This window comes from Panicum virgatum, chromosome 5K, assembly GCF_016808335.1.
Source record: "Panicum virgatum strain AP13 chromosome 5K, P.virgatum_v5, whole genome shotgun sequence".
In the NCBI taxonomy this organism is placed as follows: Eukaryota; Viridiplantae; Streptophyta; class Magnoliopsida; order Poales; family Poaceae; genus Panicum; species Panicum virgatum.
In genome coordinates, this window is record NC_053140.1 from 51,422,334 (window position 1) to 51,439,766 (window position 17,433).

At 48.4% G+C, this 17,433-nt stretch overlaps 2 protein-coding genes and 1 long non-coding RNA gene across 4 annotated transcripts; 2 read left to right on the forward strand and 1 right to left on the reverse strand.

Annotated features, from left to right (window-relative positions):
* The first annotated feature begins 1,153 nt into the window (after positions 1 to 1,153).
* LOC120710208 lies at positions 1,154 to 3,259 on the forward strand. Its single transcript, XM_039995860.1, has one exon. It carries the CDS (start codon positions 1,154 to 1,156, stop codon positions 3,257 to 3,259), a length of 2,106 nt encoding a protein of 701 aa, XP_039851794.1.
* A 369-nt stretch (positions 3,260 to 3,628) lies between these two features.
* On the reverse strand, positions 3,629 to 11,194 carry LOC120708349 (putative E3 ubiquitin-protein ligase RING1a). 2 transcript variants are annotated; one of them, XM_039993561.1, is made up of 10 exons: positions 10,886 to 11,194; positions 10,668 to 10,758; positions 6,765 to 6,823; positions 5,924 to 6,005; positions 5,631 to 5,751; positions 5,495 to 5,536; positions 4,853 to 5,380; positions 4,440 to 4,547; positions 4,136 to 4,336; positions 3,629 to 4,044 (listed from the first exon to the last, which is right to left on the reverse strand). In XM_039993561.1, exons 1-10 carry the CDS (start codon positions 11,064 to 11,066, stop codon positions 4,012 to 4,014), a joined length of 1,446 nt encoding a protein of 481 aa, XP_039849495.1. In that variant the 5' UTR covers positions 11,067 to 11,194; the 3' UTR covers positions 3,629 to 4,011. The 2 variants fall into 2 exon arrangements, with proteins under 2 accessions (XP_039849495.1, XP_039849494.1); XM_039993560.1 differs by lacking the exons at positions 10,668 to 10,758; positions 10,886 to 11,194 and adding exons at positions 8,016 to 8,091; positions 8,218 to 8,598.
* A 4,828-nt stretch (positions 11,195 to 16,022) lies between these two features.
* LOC120710767 lies at positions 16,023 to 16,787 on the forward strand. The gene is made up of 3 exons (XR_005690006.1): positions 16,023 to 16,067; positions 16,199 to 16,210; positions 16,422 to 16,787. It is a non-coding gene; the product is annotated as an uncharacterized LOC120710767 (long non-coding RNA).
* Positions 16,788 to 17,433: the final 646 nt, after the last annotated feature.

Here is a 17,433-nt window from a genome sequence, read left to right on the forward strand (position 1 = left end):
CAAATCTTGAGAATATAAATTATGAATAACTCTCAAGTTATTGAGTTTGAAAATGTAAAAATTATATGAATAGATTTGTCTTGAAAAATATTTTTATGAAAATATACATATATTATTTTTTAATAAATATTTTTAGAAAAATAAGAAGTCAAAGTTGTGTTTTGGAGACCGTGTCGTTGTCCTAAATGTCATTTATTTTGAGTATGGAGGGAGTATACAGTTTCTTTTCAAATAACGTCATACACACATAGCTTCACATATGTATATTAGGTATAAGATTACATAATACCAGTGGTGAGGAAAAGACATGAAAGTTTAAAAAAAATACAAAGGAAGAAAAAGGAAACTATAAACCAATGGAGGTTGTATCTACGGTCCAAATAAATTGATTGATAGAGAGAAAAAGAACAAATTATTTATGTGCAACATTGTCTTTCAAAATACTAAATTTTTCTGTGTCCCACTACTCCCAGTATAAAAGAAAAGAGGTCAGAGAGTAGATTAACCTCCAACCACCTCGAGGAACGGGCGAGATTTAAATTCCGGCCAGTCCGTCCCGCACTCTACCGAGCTGAGCCTTGCTCCCCCACTGTTCCCAATATTGCAAAATACGAACCATTTTAGTTTTATCTTAAGTTAGAGTTATGATAAAATTTGTAGAAAATACACCAACACCTACAACATCAAATTAGTTCTGTTAAATTCACCATAAAATATATCTTATTAGTATATTTATTTGACATTCCAGATGTTGATATTTTTCTATAGTGGATCAAATTAGGAAAAGTTTGACTTATGTATAGAACAAAACTAAATAACCTATCTTGCAATGAGAAGAGTTGACAGTTGACATATAGCAGGAATGGTAACCCTATTGTTCAAGAAACGAGCAAGATCTAGCCACCGTGCCGTGCTTCTCTTTGTTGACCGTTGACCCGGTTATCTCGTTTGGTAACCTTCAAGTCAAACCCCGGGCTGTGAGCCACAGCGGACGTGATTGGCCCTTGGTTCAAAAAATTTGCGTGGCAAAAGGTCTGGCATGCGTGTATTATACTGCTGCCAATGCAATGAACGACGACCATTGCAGCTCCACGCCTCCACTGAAGCAGCCGCTTACGGAAGACGGGAAGAGCACTGAACGAAGCAGCTGCCTATGGGGCTGAAGAATACCACGGCGACCATCGTGGAGAGCATCAGGACGGTGGAAGGGCAGCTGGTGCGCTTGGAGGTCCTGGTCCTCCTCAGCAGCCTCCTCCTGGTCGTCCTCGTCGTCCTGAGCCCGTACCGGCACCAGCGCGGCGACAAGTCCTTCCGCTTCCTGGTGTGGGCGGTCTACACGCTCGCCACCGTCCTCGTCCCCTACACGATCGGTCTGCTGGAGGCCGGCCCGTTCCACGACCAGACCTTCGTGCTGTGGGGCGCCGTCCTCCTGGTGCAGGCGGGCGCCGACTCCCTCTCCGCCTACAACCTCCGCGACGTCGAGCAGTGGAAGCGGGCGCTGCTGCAGCAGGGCCTGCAGATCCTGATGGTGCTGTGGCTCATGGTCCGCTGCGAGGGCCGGAACAAGAGCTACAGCGCCACCATCTGGATCTTCTGGATCCTGAGCATCGCCAAGGCCCACGCCAAGTTCCAGGCGCTGCGGGAGGCCAGCAAGGCGGACGGCCTCATGAAGCACACCAAGGTGGTCGCCGACTACATGATGGCCGAGCACGAGTCCGGCCATGTCTCCGACGCCGCCACCATGCAGGGGTACAGGTACATCTTCCACGGCGAGGACCTCACCCTCCCCTACTTCTCCAAGCCGGACTACCGGACGGCCATCGCCGCCTGCGCCTTCACCACGGTCGACACCGTCTGGCAGTGGATCGACGGCCAGAGCGCGAGCGTCTTCAGCCGGGAGCACGGCGGCATCCTCAAGGACATCGCCCTGTCCTTCACGCTCTTCAAGCTGCTCAAGCGGAGGTTCTGCAAGTACGAGCACGGGGAGGCCGGCCGCCCCAAGACGCGGCGGCTCGTCGTGTCCGGGCTCCTCCGCGACGAGGCCGACTACACCCGTGCCTTCAGAGTCGTCGAGATGGAGCTCGCCTTCCTCTACGATTTCTTCTACACGAGGCACCAATCGCACACCCAGTACGTCGGGATGACGGTGGTCTTCGTGCTCCCCGTGATCGTTTGGAACGCTGTCTCCGGAGCGTTCAGCAGGCACTACCACCGTACCAGCTTGGAGCAGACGGTCAATGGGGTCGATGTCATTCACTGCATCACCATCGTGCTGATGGTGATCGTCGTCGTCGTGCTGGCCGTGGAGTCGCGCATCAACGATCAGAAGTGGAGGGTGGTCGACGATCTCCACACCTTGACCGGCTCGAGCAGAATCACCTGGAAGGGAGAAGCCGTCCCGTTCGATGACGGCAGCAGGAAGCAGGCGCTGAAACTGGTCAAGAAAAGGAAGCATCGGAAGCTGATGGGCAGGAACTGGGACAGGAAGCTGGGGCAGTACTCGCTGCTGCACAGATTCGGCTACCACCCGAGGAATTTAGCGTCCATCCTGTCGCTCGGCTTGATCGAGCCGACCAGGGACGGGCAGAAGGCGTCGAAGAAGGTCGAGCTGCCGGAGGAAGTCGTGGTGCGCGTCCTGTCGCGGTTCAGGGCGAACGACGGCCACCTCGCCGACGGGCGGGCGGCGCTCGCCGCGAACGACGCGGCGCGGCTGTCGTGGGCGTGCGAGCTGCCCACGCACATCCACACGGTCCTGGCGTGGCACATCGGGACGACCATCTGCGAGGTCACGACGCCACAGCAGCAGGCGCCGCTCACGGGCGACCGCCTGGTGGCCAAGTGCCTGTCGGACTACTGCGCCTACCTGGTGGCGTTCGTGCCGGACATGCTGCCGGGGCACGGCTACGACACGAGGCGGATCTTCAACGCGGTGGTCATGGAGGCCCGGGAGTACCTCGCCGGGTGTGGCACCATGAGAGCCAGGTGCGTCAAGCTGCTGGAGCTGCAGTGCAGCGAGCTGACTATACTGGGGATGGGGGCAAAGCTTGGGAGTGAGCTCAGGTACAGAGTTCACGACAGGGCGCGGCGGTGGAAAGTGCTGGCTGACTTCTGGGCGGAGCTCGTCCTCTTCCTCGCGCCATCAAGCGACGCAGACGTCCATGCCGAGAAGCTTGCGACCGGCGGGGAGTTCATGACCCATCTGTGGGCGCTGCTCATCCACGCCGGCATCCTGGAGCGGCCCTCTTCCTCCTCTCCCTAGTCTCTATAACCATCGTTGCTGGAGGGGATATTAATGATGCAATCTTTTTTTTTGCATCTTCGTCCTAGGCTCCTAGCTATCTTGAGATCTTCACATATTCATGGTTCATCTGCTGATTGGGCAATTGATTGTTCATGGTCCCTGATCCTAATCGAAATTTGCGTAGCACAACAGTGTGCCAAATAAAATGAATTTGCAATGTATTTAGTAAGTGTTGATGTCGCTAGGTCGTGCAGAGTTGTCGGAGCGGGGCGGCAAGAGAACAAAAACTAACTCATGCCGCAGGCCGCAGAATCAAGGAATTCATGTACTCCGTAGAACAGATTACTTTCATCATATTTGGCCAAAATTCTCAATGACTACCAAGACTAGCAATCAACTCAAAAATCCATTGCTTTCTGAACCGGAACAAACTACTGGGTCGAGTTGGCAGAAACTTGAGTTGATATTAATCAGCTTCCAGCTTCCCATTATCACATCAACTGATATAAATGACCAGTAAATAGAAGACAGATTGATTCACCTACTGAGGACATTCGGGAAACAGTTCGTCATATATTACAAGGATGGTTAATTAACCTAAGAAAACATGATGAAAGAAATAGCTTTTCACCATTTTTGCACATTGAATCCTTTTTTACATGCATCCGGCGCTTTTTTGCATGCATCCGTTTGCCGGATGCTGATCCCATTTGCAGCACCACCATATGCACAGTGACCTCACAAATTGATAACTGACGACCAAAGTCGATCTAGTCTTGAGTTTTCAAAGCATACAGCAATTCCTGGTAATTAAAGACATGAACGCAGTTTCATCAGAAGTGCAACAATGAGTAAGCATAATTGCAGTAAATTTATTTCAAGACTGGGTCTTACCAGATCACCGTTGCTAGAGGCAAACGAAGGGTGAAGGTCCGAAAGAAGTTTATCTCCCCTCAGTCTTTCCAAGTCATCAAATGAATGTGGTTTTGACTCAACTGTACTGGAAGCCTTTGAGCCAACACCACCATTGTAGCGGTCCATCCTTATGTACATCTCCAGTTCCTCGACTTTCCGAGACAATTGATGAGCAATAAACTGAAAGAATGCAAATTTGAGTCCTTGGTTTTTATTTAGGTCCAACTGAGTAAACTTGGATCGTTCAAAAGCCAAGAACATATTTATTGAGACAAGCAATCACCTTTACAAGATGTTGAATGGACAAGGTTGGTCGACAACTTAGATGTGGCTTTTCCAAGTTAGGTATGCTTTGTCCATCGATTGGAAGGAGAACAAGATACAAGTGGAACTGCAAAACAGAAATACAATTCAGCACACAGTAGAGGCATCTACTGTGACAAAAAGGTTGGCAACCCTTTCTTACTGTTACAAGAGAAGGGGAAGAAGAGTAAAAGGTCAGCAACACTGTGGAAACATGCCATGAGTCCAAAACTCGTAATTTTGTCACACTTTCAAACATGGTTTTCCAAACAGGATTCAGTTCATAATTAATTCCTAAATTCTAAAGAGTATAACTATGAGAAATGACCATGTCCAGAAGATCATAAATACAAAATGGAATTCACGATCTGATTGCATGCAATTTTAAAATACCTCTTTATCCATTTCATCAGTAGTACGGAGGTGATCAACCAATTTCGCAATGCGTGCGCTCCTCCCCATTCTGCCATTTGAACTAGCACTGCTATGTCGATTCTGGCTCCGTGTACCATTTTTCCCCCATGCAAGCATCTCTCCCCGCAATGGGGAGGTGGCCAAAATTTCTTTTCCACCAACTACTTCATCGTTCTCCTCAAAGCTGTGGTCACTACTGCCAATGGTTCTAGCAGGTGAAGCTTGTGATGCAGACCTCTTCCTACATTTTTTTTGTCTTAAATCTGGAGAATGATCATCAGCAGAAGATGGCTCTTTGGTGACCTCATTGGCATTTTCTTCTTCTCTATCCTCATCGTCAGATCCAGTAGGGGCAATATCAGGGGTTATGGTTCTGCCTCTTCCCCGTGTTCGCATATTTCTCCGGTACTTCCTTGCAAAGGCAGCATCAGTTGCTTTTGCTGTGGAACGCTTCTTACCAATTGCCTCGGTCTGTCTTCGAAATGTTTCCTCAATGGTTTCTTGAATCTTTGATGAAAAAGCAATAGTGTGTTGTTATTCATGGTTAAATATAAGATTATAAGAAAATGAAATATGCATAAGCATATGCAGTGCTGGTACTGCAAAATCATATGATCACACCTTTTTATTCCGAGTCCTCTCCTGTTCACTGAAAGCAAGTTCCTGAAGTGTCAAGTATATTAGAAGGACACCACAGAAAAGCTAAATGAGGCCAATGGAACAAACAACTAATGATGATGGGGCTCATAGGCATCACCTCTTCCTCGTACTTGTCAATATCTGGATATAAGGCTGCAATCAGTGCATCATAATTAGGATCATCCCTCAAAGAACGTCTGCTTGCACAATGAGTGCGACACGCTGGGCATTCATTATTTCTGCAAAGTCAGAGCATTATTATATTATAAATAAATAATACTCAATTATGACCTGGAGGCATAATCAGGCTGTAAATTCCACGTTTTAAGATTGATACTGTGACATGATTTCAGAAATATGTAGTCATTTCCTTCAAAAAAACAAAAAGAAATATGATGTTTGGCACCATACCCTAGTCGCATAGATTTATCAATGCAGTCTCTACAGAATCGGTGCAAACATTCCATAACTGTCCTTGTCTTCCGAATAATTCCTACAAATTAGAAGGATTAGACACCATGGTATATCATTATCTGACAAAATTACGCGAATCAACCAATAAATTCTCAAACTTCAAACGTGTAAATTATTGTATCTAGTAACAGATTTTCTACTTGCATTTGCTAGGGTTTCATCCAACAAATTAATTGGCTTAGATTAATACAACCAATTAGCAAGTTTTGTAAAATGACAAAGCGATAGACAGCATTATTTGGCCTATAACTGGAAAAATAATTAGAGGATGAATTTCTCATAAAAGATAGCTAGTGCTGACAATTCTATGTAGAAACACAGTTCCTACAAATGTAAATGCTTCAATGAAAAAATCCTATGGATGAGGAATGTAGCAATGCTATATACTACACCAAATGAAAGAAAACTAATTCAAGTGCACAGGTATCCTTCAAAGTGCTGCAAGTTGCTGATAGGAAGGGTGCTGAGAGATCATCAGGCGATTTCAAATGACAGGCATTCGCTGCCTTTATTTATTTATCGAGATGCATCCAGTTGACTGAAAACAAATGGAACTAGTTGATGCCAATAAAGAGCATAGTCTTATCAACAATAGTGCGCAGATTTTACTAGTGACACAAAATATGCATAATTGCATTAATGAAACAATCAGGCTGGGTAATATGCTAGGTTAAATAATGCAGTGATATAAAAAAACTTCAGATATGTATACAAGCATAAGGGATGCATCATACCATGTGATACAAAAAACTCTGAGAAAATTCAAAAAGATACTCACCTAAACAGATAGGGCACTGGACCTCCTTCCGTATCTCTGCTAATTTCACTAGCATAAACCTGAGAGAAGAAATATTTCAGATAAGCTTCAGACCATGTAAACATCAAATCTTTTGAAGTATGCAGTGCAGTAAGATGCAGGTAAAATAAATGGATTAAAACAAAAAAGATATAGCTATTGTATATGATACTACACATAAAGATCACATATAGTAGGCGTAACCGCGTGAGGGTCAGTATCTAAATGAAAGCTGAACATTTGAGCATACTTGAGCATTCAACTACCCAGGAGGTACGAGTACTGTAATAGTCATAGTAAAGACTACCATACAATCTGTGATGACTCTATTGACTGGAGTCATCTGACCAAAAAAAAGGAATACCAAAATTGGTCTGGACACTGAAACCGATCTGTAGTATATCTCGCATCTTATGAATTTCCGAAGTATGGGCATTGCTGACTGACTGGAGAACATGATTTGCATTTCTCAAAAGCATCATGTATGGGGAGGAAGGTGGAATCACAGGGAAAAAGAAATCCTCTACGCTGGACAGAGTTAGAGCACCTAAGGCAGCATAATCAGGATCGTCTACGCCAGGTAACCAACAATTTGAAAATAGAAACTCAGAAGCTGCTACAGATTATCAACATTACAGTCGGAACTGGCAGCTCTGCCAAGATGAGCTATGAGCCTATGACAGACGTAGCAGTTCAGAACTTCAGATGAAAGCAGTGGTTCAAGCATTACAGTACAAGCGCACAACTCAAACAGGTAGCTGTGCCACTGAAATTGGTAGCGCGTGCCTAGTCCCCGGCTGCTCGCCGGCAGGCGGTCAATCTCCATTGCGGCCATGACCTGCTGCCCTGCTTCGATGGAAGCATGCACCCCATACGTAGAGGACGTCGCATGCTAGCTCCAACACACATGATGTAAATCATCCATGTCCGCTCGGCGATCGGTGCGGTGCGGTGCGCTTGCATAGACGTCACCCGATCACAGGAACTAAACAACCACGCCGGAAACTGACAGCTCATCAAGCACCAAGCCCACAGGCTCCGGCAGAGACCGCCTCGGACGAGTCACCGACGGGTCGGGACTCGGTACACGAGGAACCCGAGGGCGAGGTGCAGGAGGCATGGGCACCGCGAGGCGGCCGCAAGCCATATCGCATAGACAACCGCAGGGGATCCACGAGACCAGACGGGGTGAGAGGGAGAGAACAAGCACGGCGGGAGGGAAGGAAAGCTCACTCGTCGTAGCCGCCGCCGTCGCTCTGCGAGGAATCGCTGTCGCCGTCCGCGCCGCCGCCATCCTCCGCGTCCGAATCTGCCAAACCCATCGAAGTACACCCAAGCCTCTTAGCCATATCCGCGGGGAGATACAGAAGGCGACATGCACATCGCGAGAGCGAGGGACGCGGGAGGGCGGCCTCGATGCCGTCGTCAAGCTCACCGTCTTCGAGTCCGCGCTGCGGCTTTGGCTCGGTCAACCTCCGCTTGGCGGCGCCCCCGCTCGGCAGCGGCGGGCGTCCTCCCCTTCCTTCCCCTGCGCCCCCGCCGGCGGTGGTGGCGGCATCAGAGCCGGGAGCCGCGACGTGGTCGCGGGGTTTGGAGGACGGCGACGGGAGCCGGCGCTTCTGCGCGGGCATTCTGGGCTTCCTGCCCCTAGGATCTCGGCTCCGGGATTGCAGCGAGGGCGCGGGGCGGTGGTTCGCCACCCCCGCGAGGCGTCCGGGGCTTGGGAGGGGAGGCGGTGTGGGTCGACGGGGAGGATGGGGAGGAGGGCAGTATATGGAGAGGTGGGAGGTGGCCAGGTGGGTGCGGGAGCCTGCCTCTCTGCGAAGGGAGGCGGAGAGAAAGAGGAAAATAAAGCAGGGGCTCTCGCGAGGCCGGAGGTGTTCGTCTTGTGGTTTGGGTCTATCTGACTGCCTGCCGGTGGGGGCCGGCGCCTGATGCTTCCGCTCTGACTGGCTTAGGAAGTCGCGCGAGAGACCAGGGCGAGGCCGCAACAGCAAAGCGACGACGGCCGGGGCATGCAGGCGTCAAGGCCGCCTCGCCTCGCCGGCCGCGTTCCTTGGCACGCAGCGGCGACTCCGATTCTGCCTAGGAAGAAAGCATACCGATCGGCGCTCGATCCATACGTCCGAACACGCGGTGCTCTTGTTTCAGATTGAGGCTGAGATTGCAGAACACGCGTCACTCAAATCGCTGCTGCGCCGCCGGCTTGGTGCGTGTTGTTTACCGCCGAAGCGTCGTCGACGTCCCCGGCTGGCCGGCTCCCCTCCCCTCTGCGGCGAGCACCCCGAGCCCGACCTCCGCCGGCGGCCCTAAGCTGCTCCGCCTCTCTAACCGCGCGCGGCTGCCAGCTGCCAACCTTTCCAGTCTCCGGCGGCCCGCGGACCGCCGCCGGCCGGCTGCGCAGACGTCTGTAAGCTGCTTATCAGAACCCACTTGAAAGGCTTGGGTCCACCTCTCTCACCACGCGCGACAAACAGGGTGTAATCAATCTTCGTTGTTCATGCTGCCGGCAGTCTGGAAACCTTTCCAGTCTCCAGCGACCGGCGGACAGGCGAGGATCAGTTCGGGAAATCTCCCATGGCCATGCCTTGGCCTCTGTTCGTCAATTTGGAGCACGTTGAATAGAGGAAACCATACAAGACGAAAACTCAGCATAGACTTCAGTTTGCATAGCTTACAACAGGGTAGAGTAGACTGGTAATGGCTAATTGCCGCACTAGCAAGGTAAGAAACTGAAAACAGGACCCCTAATTCAGTCCAATCAAACCAAGTGTCCCCACGATGCAATGGCAAACCACACTATTATATCGGAGAAGGGGAAAAAATGCAGAAGACAATTGCACTGGAACAACCATAAAATATTTTCGTTTCCTGAAGAAGCTATATGCATGCAAAAGAATGTTTCAGCAGATGCGGCACTACTGCACCAGGTAAGATATGTTCAGTTATATTCACACAACTCCACTACTGATGTAGAGGTTACAAGGGCTCGTAGCAACTCTTCAGTTCATTAGGTTACAAAACTGTCAGGCTGGCTGATAACGATATGCTAGTTTTATTTGTTTCCGCTCGCTGCTTGTTGTGACTGGTACAACGCTGCAAGCTGTATATCTGTAAACGTGTATCCCTCATGCTTTCGACTTAAAATAAGAACACTGAACGAACTTTTAGTCCACGGTTGCAGGAGGAAAGGATAGGAGTAGCTAGCTATTCGAGAGAGAAGAAAACGCTCGAGGCTCTGAGCAAGAATCCAAACTCTAGAACAACGCGAGTCATAAACTAGAAACCAATTTGATGGAGCAAGCCACATATCAATGGCGAGGTAAGACCAGAGCTCTTGCGTTTCACTGCCGCCTGCCTGTCTGTCTACTCTACAAATAGAACCTGGAGTGGTCGTGAGCTCGAGGGACAAGCAGGAGATGTGACCCGACCTCGGCGGCTACGCCAAGGAAGGATCACAGTAACAATGGCCAATGAAGTAAGGATCAATACTAATGGCGGAAGGATCACAGTAACAGTAACCATGGAAGGATCACAGTAACAGCCGTGCGTCCCAACAAAAACAGTCACCGTGGCGGAAGCATGCACACCATCGAACAGTGAGCAATGCTTCTAGCAGGGATCCATGTCCCTTGCTGCTAGCCGGCCATGATCAGCTCGCCCGACGGCACGAGCAGAGAGCAAACACGAGCAATACGAACGAAGCAATCGTGCCGCACATGCCTCGCCGGATGCCAGCGTGCAGCAATTGCAAGCTGGAGCTAGCGGCCAGCGCGCTAGACACGAGGCGGCCACAAGGTCGTCGGATCGCCTTGGCGGCCACGCGAGACGAGCTGGGGGAGGTCGGAGAGGGTGGGTGGGGGATGGCAGGAGAGTGGAGCTTACCCATCCATGCTGCCGGCGCTCAGGGACGACTCGCTGCCGGTGTCGCTCCCGTCTCCTCCGCCGCCGCCGCCGTCCTCGTCGTCTTCGGGATCTGCGAAACCACCCAGAGACAAAGGCGAAACCCCTCAGGCACATCCACGGAGCCCAGGGCACCGAACGCGACGCGTGCGTGGGGAGAGAGAGAGGCAGAGGCGCCGCGGCGGCGTCGTTCGTCTCACCGCCGTCGCGAGGCTCCTGGCGTGGCGCGCTCTCCCGACGCGCGGAGGTGGACCCATCCATCCCATGCGAGCCTCCGCCCCGGCCTCCGTCGCCGCCAGCGGCGGCGCGCCGCGCCGCGCCGCGGCCGTCGGAAACATCGGGGGCCGCAGGCGACGGAAGCGGGCGCTTCTGCGCGGGCATTTCGCGTCAGGGCCCACGCGCCCACGGACTCCCCCCGGCGGCTGCGGCGGCGTTCCCTCGCTAGGCGCTGGGGGCGGGGGCGGTGGCGGTGGCGGTGGTTTCGTGGAGGAAGAGGAGAGCGTGAGGGAGGAAGGGTGGGTGTGGGAACTGCGGCGCGGCGCAGGGCAGAGGGCAGAAAAAGGACGGGGAGGAAAGAGAGAAGGGATGCGACGCGTTCGCGTTGTGTGAGTGCGTTGTGTGAGTGAGGGGGCGCTCGCTCTTGCGTTGCGGTCTGGGCGTCTGGCCGGATTCGACGAGCGCTCGACGCGACAGACAGACGCCAGTCACGCCAGGGGAGGGACAGGGAAAGCGAGGGACGTACGGGACGTGCAGGGCCGGCGGCGATCAGGGGCAGGGCAGGGTGGTGACTCAGCGGCGGCGTCGGCGAATCCTGTCCGGCGCGGCGGCCTGCGACCGTGATTAACCACGTGTGTGGAAGTGGACCGTGATTAACCACGTGTGCGGCGGCGCAGGGGTAGTTCCCCTTTCTCTTTTTGAAATGCGAGATCTGATATGGAAAATCTTCAACGTCGCAGCTAAAAAGATATAGCACTGCTCCTATCGTATGTCAATGTATCTAGCGTGCATAATAACTCCAGTAATATAATGAGGCCGTCTCAAGACGTTAAAGTCCATGACTCAGACCAATTCTGTTATATAGCTCCGATTCTACCCTCTTTCTAATTTTGTTTCTATCTCAACAGAATGGATTCTAAATGGGCCTTGTCGACAGAATGGATTCTGGCTGGGCCATCTGAAATCAGTTAAGGCCTTGAGGGTACGCTCAACCGCGCGGCCGTCTATGTCTTGCACATAATCAGCCTGTGGGCCGAATGTGTATGTCTGGCCCAACTGGGGATTATAGTGGGTTCACTAGGAAGGAGAGATTGGGCAGCCCAATGCCCTCGTTTCTCTCGTTGTATCCGATGTCTTTTTCTTTAACGGAACTAGTGGAGATGGCACGTGTTTAAAGAACAACATTTAAAAAATAATTAGATTGCTTTAAATAATTATTAATTTTAAATTTATTTATTAATAGTGGTGTCACGTGTTTAAAGAATAATATTTAAAAATAATTAGATTCATCAAATGATCTAATATTTAAAGAACTATTAAAAAATATTAATAGTGGAGATTGCATCAAATGATTATTAAAATTTAAGTTTACTTATTAATATCTCATAGCAATCAAATCTCATCTAATATAAACTAATCCAAAGACTCACATGAACCTGGAAATTCCGGTAATTCAGAAATCCAGTAACATACCACTACAGTAAACTATTTAATCTAAAGCGCAGCATGTATGTTTAAACGTATACACTAAACATATATCCAATCATTATGAATTCTAACATCTAAAAATATATCAATATAAATGCATGTTCTTACACATCACCATTATAGAAAACTGTAGCACAAACACACCTCGTGATTCCAAGACATCTCTATATACAGTATTCTTCGTATGTCGTATCTTTCAATGGAATTCTTTGAAAAGAATTATTACGATGCAACCATGAATCATTAAAATCATCTATGGTTCTCCCGTTTAACTCAGAAGTCGGCTGCTAAACAACGTCATTGGACATATTTCCTTAATTAATCAAAGACGCAACACCTACGTATAGACAATGCATTTTGAGTTAGCAGACCACACATGGGTCAGTTTTGGAAAAAGATTATACCGATGTTCTTTGTATTATTCCGAGCACCTTCTTTCTCAGTCTTTTTCTGCTGGTAATAAATTTTCCACATGCTTGCGTACTTCTCTCCTTCCCTTTGCCGCTTAGCCTCCCTTTGATTAGTGGAAGCATATGCGTACTTCTCTCTTTCCCTTTGCCGCTTAGCCTCCCTTTGATTACTGGAAGCATATGTAATTGTAAAAGAATCATGAAATAACCTTGAAGCACAAAGTTTATAAATTGCTAAGAAGATATGAAAAAAAAACACCTACGGCCACATCATGGGTAACTGGCGCGTCACATAATTGTCTTTTACGATGATTCAACGTGTTTGTGATATCTCCAGATGGTCGGCGGCCCTCCATTGCTAAGATAAATATTCAACTGATCATGGATCACGGATCTTTATTAACACAGACATTTAAAATACATGGTTCCCTATAACCATCATATTCAAACAAAAAATGTATCAAAAGATGATGAGAACAATATCTTACATCTAGCAATCTCAGCAAAGAGCTCGACCTTTCATTGATACGGTAGCGAGAAGCACATCAGGGGCACACAGGGTGACCTAGGCTACGAACAGAATGGGCCCTGACCGATGACGACGACCATGAAATGTGCGATGTTAGGGCGGGCTGGGAGAACGCATGGGGATGCCGGCGACCACGATAAGGGAAACACAACGTTCGAATGGAATGAAAAATGTTACCTTTATCAGCAACAAAATGATACGGGATGTCGTCGGTGGTCAGCAGATGGACGGACGCCGGTGGACAAGGGCATCGGTGGCTAGAACAAAAACGTACGGACGCCGGTGGAAAGGCCTAGACGCAAGTGGCAGGGAGAACAGACACAGGAAGACGTGTGTGTCGGCGGTGGATAGGGGTTCCGATGGCCTAGGGTGCCGGTGGAGAGGCCTAAACGCTAGTTGCAGGGACAAAGGACGCCGATGCCATGGACAATAGAGGAAAAAGATGTGTGTGTGTCATTCCAAACAAATGCTGCACTGCAAAGAAACCCTATGCATGTGTATAATAAGGAAAGAAAAGAATCGTGTGCGTGGGCATAACAAAAGAAAGAAAAGAATATTTTTTCCTTCCAAAAACAAACCTTGTGCGTGTGGATAAGGAAGGAAATAATAAACCGTGTGGGTGTGCATAAGGAAATAAGAAAAGAAAAGAAACAAAGGAATATTTTCCTTCCAAATTTATTTTTTCTTCCTCACATTTATGTGTTGATTGGTCGGCCATGCAGGGTGGTTCGGCTGAAATTTTTGCCATGCATGAGCGTGTGGTATCAAAGGAAATTAAACCCCGGGCAGAAGAGGTGGGTAAAACTTTTGGTGAAAAATAATATGGCTTTTGGGTGGAAACATTTTTCTTCTATCAAAAAATGAGACTCCACCCACTTTCGTCAAACCTCTGAACTTGACTAGTGAGACCTCCGTGAGGGGTATGGTGAGCCTAATCTTTGTGAGAAAGGTTTTCAATTGTTTCAACTTTTATAGTATAGATTCTGGCACACGCGACCAACACCGGCCGACGCGCATGCAAGCCCACTGTGTGTTTCAGTTGATTTCTAAATTCTAATAATTAATTACTCGAGTAGAATTCCCAAATTTTCTATGGCCATTAATCAGATTTCAAAGCATCTGCAAAAATACTCTATTTCTCTTCCCATCCTTATTTTTTAGAAAAAAAGCAAAAAGAACACTCTTCCCTTCTCCTAGTTTCCCATCTCCTAACAATTGGTAAATTGGATTTCCTTGCGCACGCCTCCGTCGTTCCACATTGCCCCTCCCCCACGACTTTCTTTGTCACGTCGTCTTCTTCCCCGCTCGATCCAATCCATTCTTTTAGGTTTTTTCCCACGTTCTAGGATTTAGGGTTTAGTTTCTGTGGCCACCGCCGCCACCGTTGGCCTATCCGCCATGGACTGCGCCCGCCGCTCTTCTTCCCGCTCTGATTCCGGTCGCCACGGTGCATCACCGGCACAAGTAAGTGGTAAAACGGAACTATCTCGTCGTCCTCTTTCTTTTCTTTCAAATTTCAAGCCCTCTCGAGCCTAAATCACTGGCAATCTAATTTGCAAGAAGCTTCTGCCTGCCATCCATGTCCGCCAGTCATGGAACTTTCTCGTGAAATTATCTTTGTCGGACCACAACTTCTAATTTTTTGAGTAAAAATATAAAATTATTGGAGATGGACTCTTTTTTGTCTCTCCATACTTTTTTGGTAAGTTGGCAAACAACAAATTTCGAGAGAGAAAAATATTAAGATCTCTTTGATATGCTGTTATATATGCTGCCCCTGATAATACTTGGGCTTTTTTGTTTTCGCCATTGGGCTTTTTTGTTTTTTCTGTTGGGCTTTTTGTCTTGTTGGGATTCCTAATCATTTCTGTAGGCCTTAGTTCCCTGTTGGGCCTTTTGTCCTTCGGCCCTTGTCTTCTCAGTGCCAACTGCAAAAGGCGCTGCTGCCACTAGCACACCACTGTAAGTAAGACACTATAATTGATTTCTAGACACCATCTTAAATGCAATAACCTATCACCAGGCGTTTTTTATTTTTATATTTTTCAAAATCGTTTTTTACAGAAATATATTTTCGGTTTCATAATTTATAGTTTTGTACCCTACCGCCCGGCTGCGGGCCGGCCGGCCCCTGCTGCCGGGCGGTAGGGACCTAAATGTAAATAAAATTTATTTTTAATCGCATTTTGGCCCTTGGGGGAGGCCGCCGCCCGGCAGCCGGGCGGTCGGTACCCGCCACCCGGTGGCGGGGCGGTAGGCCAGGCAGTCGTCCCGCAGGTTGATGTCTTTCTTTTTCTTGCATGCAGTTTGAAATGTGCAGGTTGATGGACGTAGATGACAGGGCGAATTTGATGAGGATTCGGGCGGGATCTATGATGGATAGGAATGAGCAAGAGTCGGCCTGGACCCGAGTTTCACAAAGAGCTCATTCCATGCTTGAAGCCTTTGGTAGCCGGACATCGTACGAGGACTCCTACGGTTCATCTCAAGCCTCGACCTCGTTTCCTTGTGGTCCCACACAGCAGCAGCCTTCCCCAACACATTATTGGTCTCAGCAACATTATCCAGGTACGTGAGGATACTTACTGACTTTCTACTTTGATTACAACAATTAATTCTCAGTCCATACAGGTGATGGACACCCACCTTATCAACCTCACGGAGGGACCCAGTTTAGTACCGTGGCACCAGCTGCAGGGATGTCATTTCAACCAACACAGGCACCACCACGACATTTCGGTAAACATATAGTCCATATCTTAATTTCAATTAATTTTGGTATGAAGTCTAATTCTTTTTGCATTTACATATAGGATCACACCACTTATATGATGCAGGACCTTCTTCGTATTACCCTATGACGACAGCAGAAGAAACGCAAGGTAAATACCTAATCCGTAACCCGAATTTATCATGTTCTTCTTATTTCTATGAATATTTTAAATAATTTGAACGGTTTACAGGATCGCACCACTAGCTTTCTGATATGGGTCCTTCTTCGTATCCACCACCAACAGGTACGTATGATGAATATGTACCCAAATAGATGACTTATAAGACGATGATTAAGATATCTTAATTGCTACTACATAGGGGCCACACAAGATATCTTGGAGGCGAACTTCGAAGACTGGAGTCGGTTATTTTCTACACCTAACCAGCAGGCCGATCCTACCTTCCAGACACATGTGGCCACCGGACGTCCAGGTAGAGATGTAGGCCCTCCAGACCGACACACATACCCTACAGACCACGTCCACGCACAGCGTAAAAGAGGTCGACATGGCCGGGGTGGTTAGGAGGTGCTTCTAGTTGTTTCTTTATTTTTGTTATGAACATGTCGTCATGTTATACTTATTTCGTTCTTATGCATCACTTATTTCATTCTCAGTTGCGTATGTGTATGAATTGCTAAGTTATACTTTTCATATTCATCTACTTTACTAACAGTTTTTATTTATATCCAAAATATCTAAAACCACATCTAATGCCGCACTACCGCACTGACGTTCAAGGTTTAACTTGGGAGGAGGGGCCTGCCGCCCCCTGCCGGCCGGCTGCCTGGCCTACCGCCCCGCCTCCGGGCGGCCGGGAGGTGGCCTCCCCCCATGGGCCAAAATGCGATTAAAACAAATTTTATTTATATTCAGGTCCCTACCGCCCCGCAGGAGGGCAGTAGGGGGCCGGCCGCCCCGCAGCCGGGCAGTAGGGGTACAAAACTGTAAATTATGAAACCGAAAATATATTTCTGTAAAAAACGATTTTGAAAAAAAAGCGCCTATCACCAGAGTGCATATCTTCATCACTCAACTGATTTACCATGATCTGATTTGCGCTGGGCCATGATTTAGGTCCGGACTCTCTACAGCAAATTGCGAACAGTGTGTGTGGGGAGATGAGCACCTCCGATCCTCTTGGTCCTATGTAAATCGTCCTGAGGTTAACTTACCGAATGGTTTTATGGGCTTGACTAATTTTCCTGCGTTTACGAAATTGCTCTTATTAGTATTCTGACATGATTAACCTAATTTTACTGCGTTTACGAAATTGCTCGCATTAGTATTCTGATGATATGATTACCCGATGCAACAACCTCTTAGCAAGG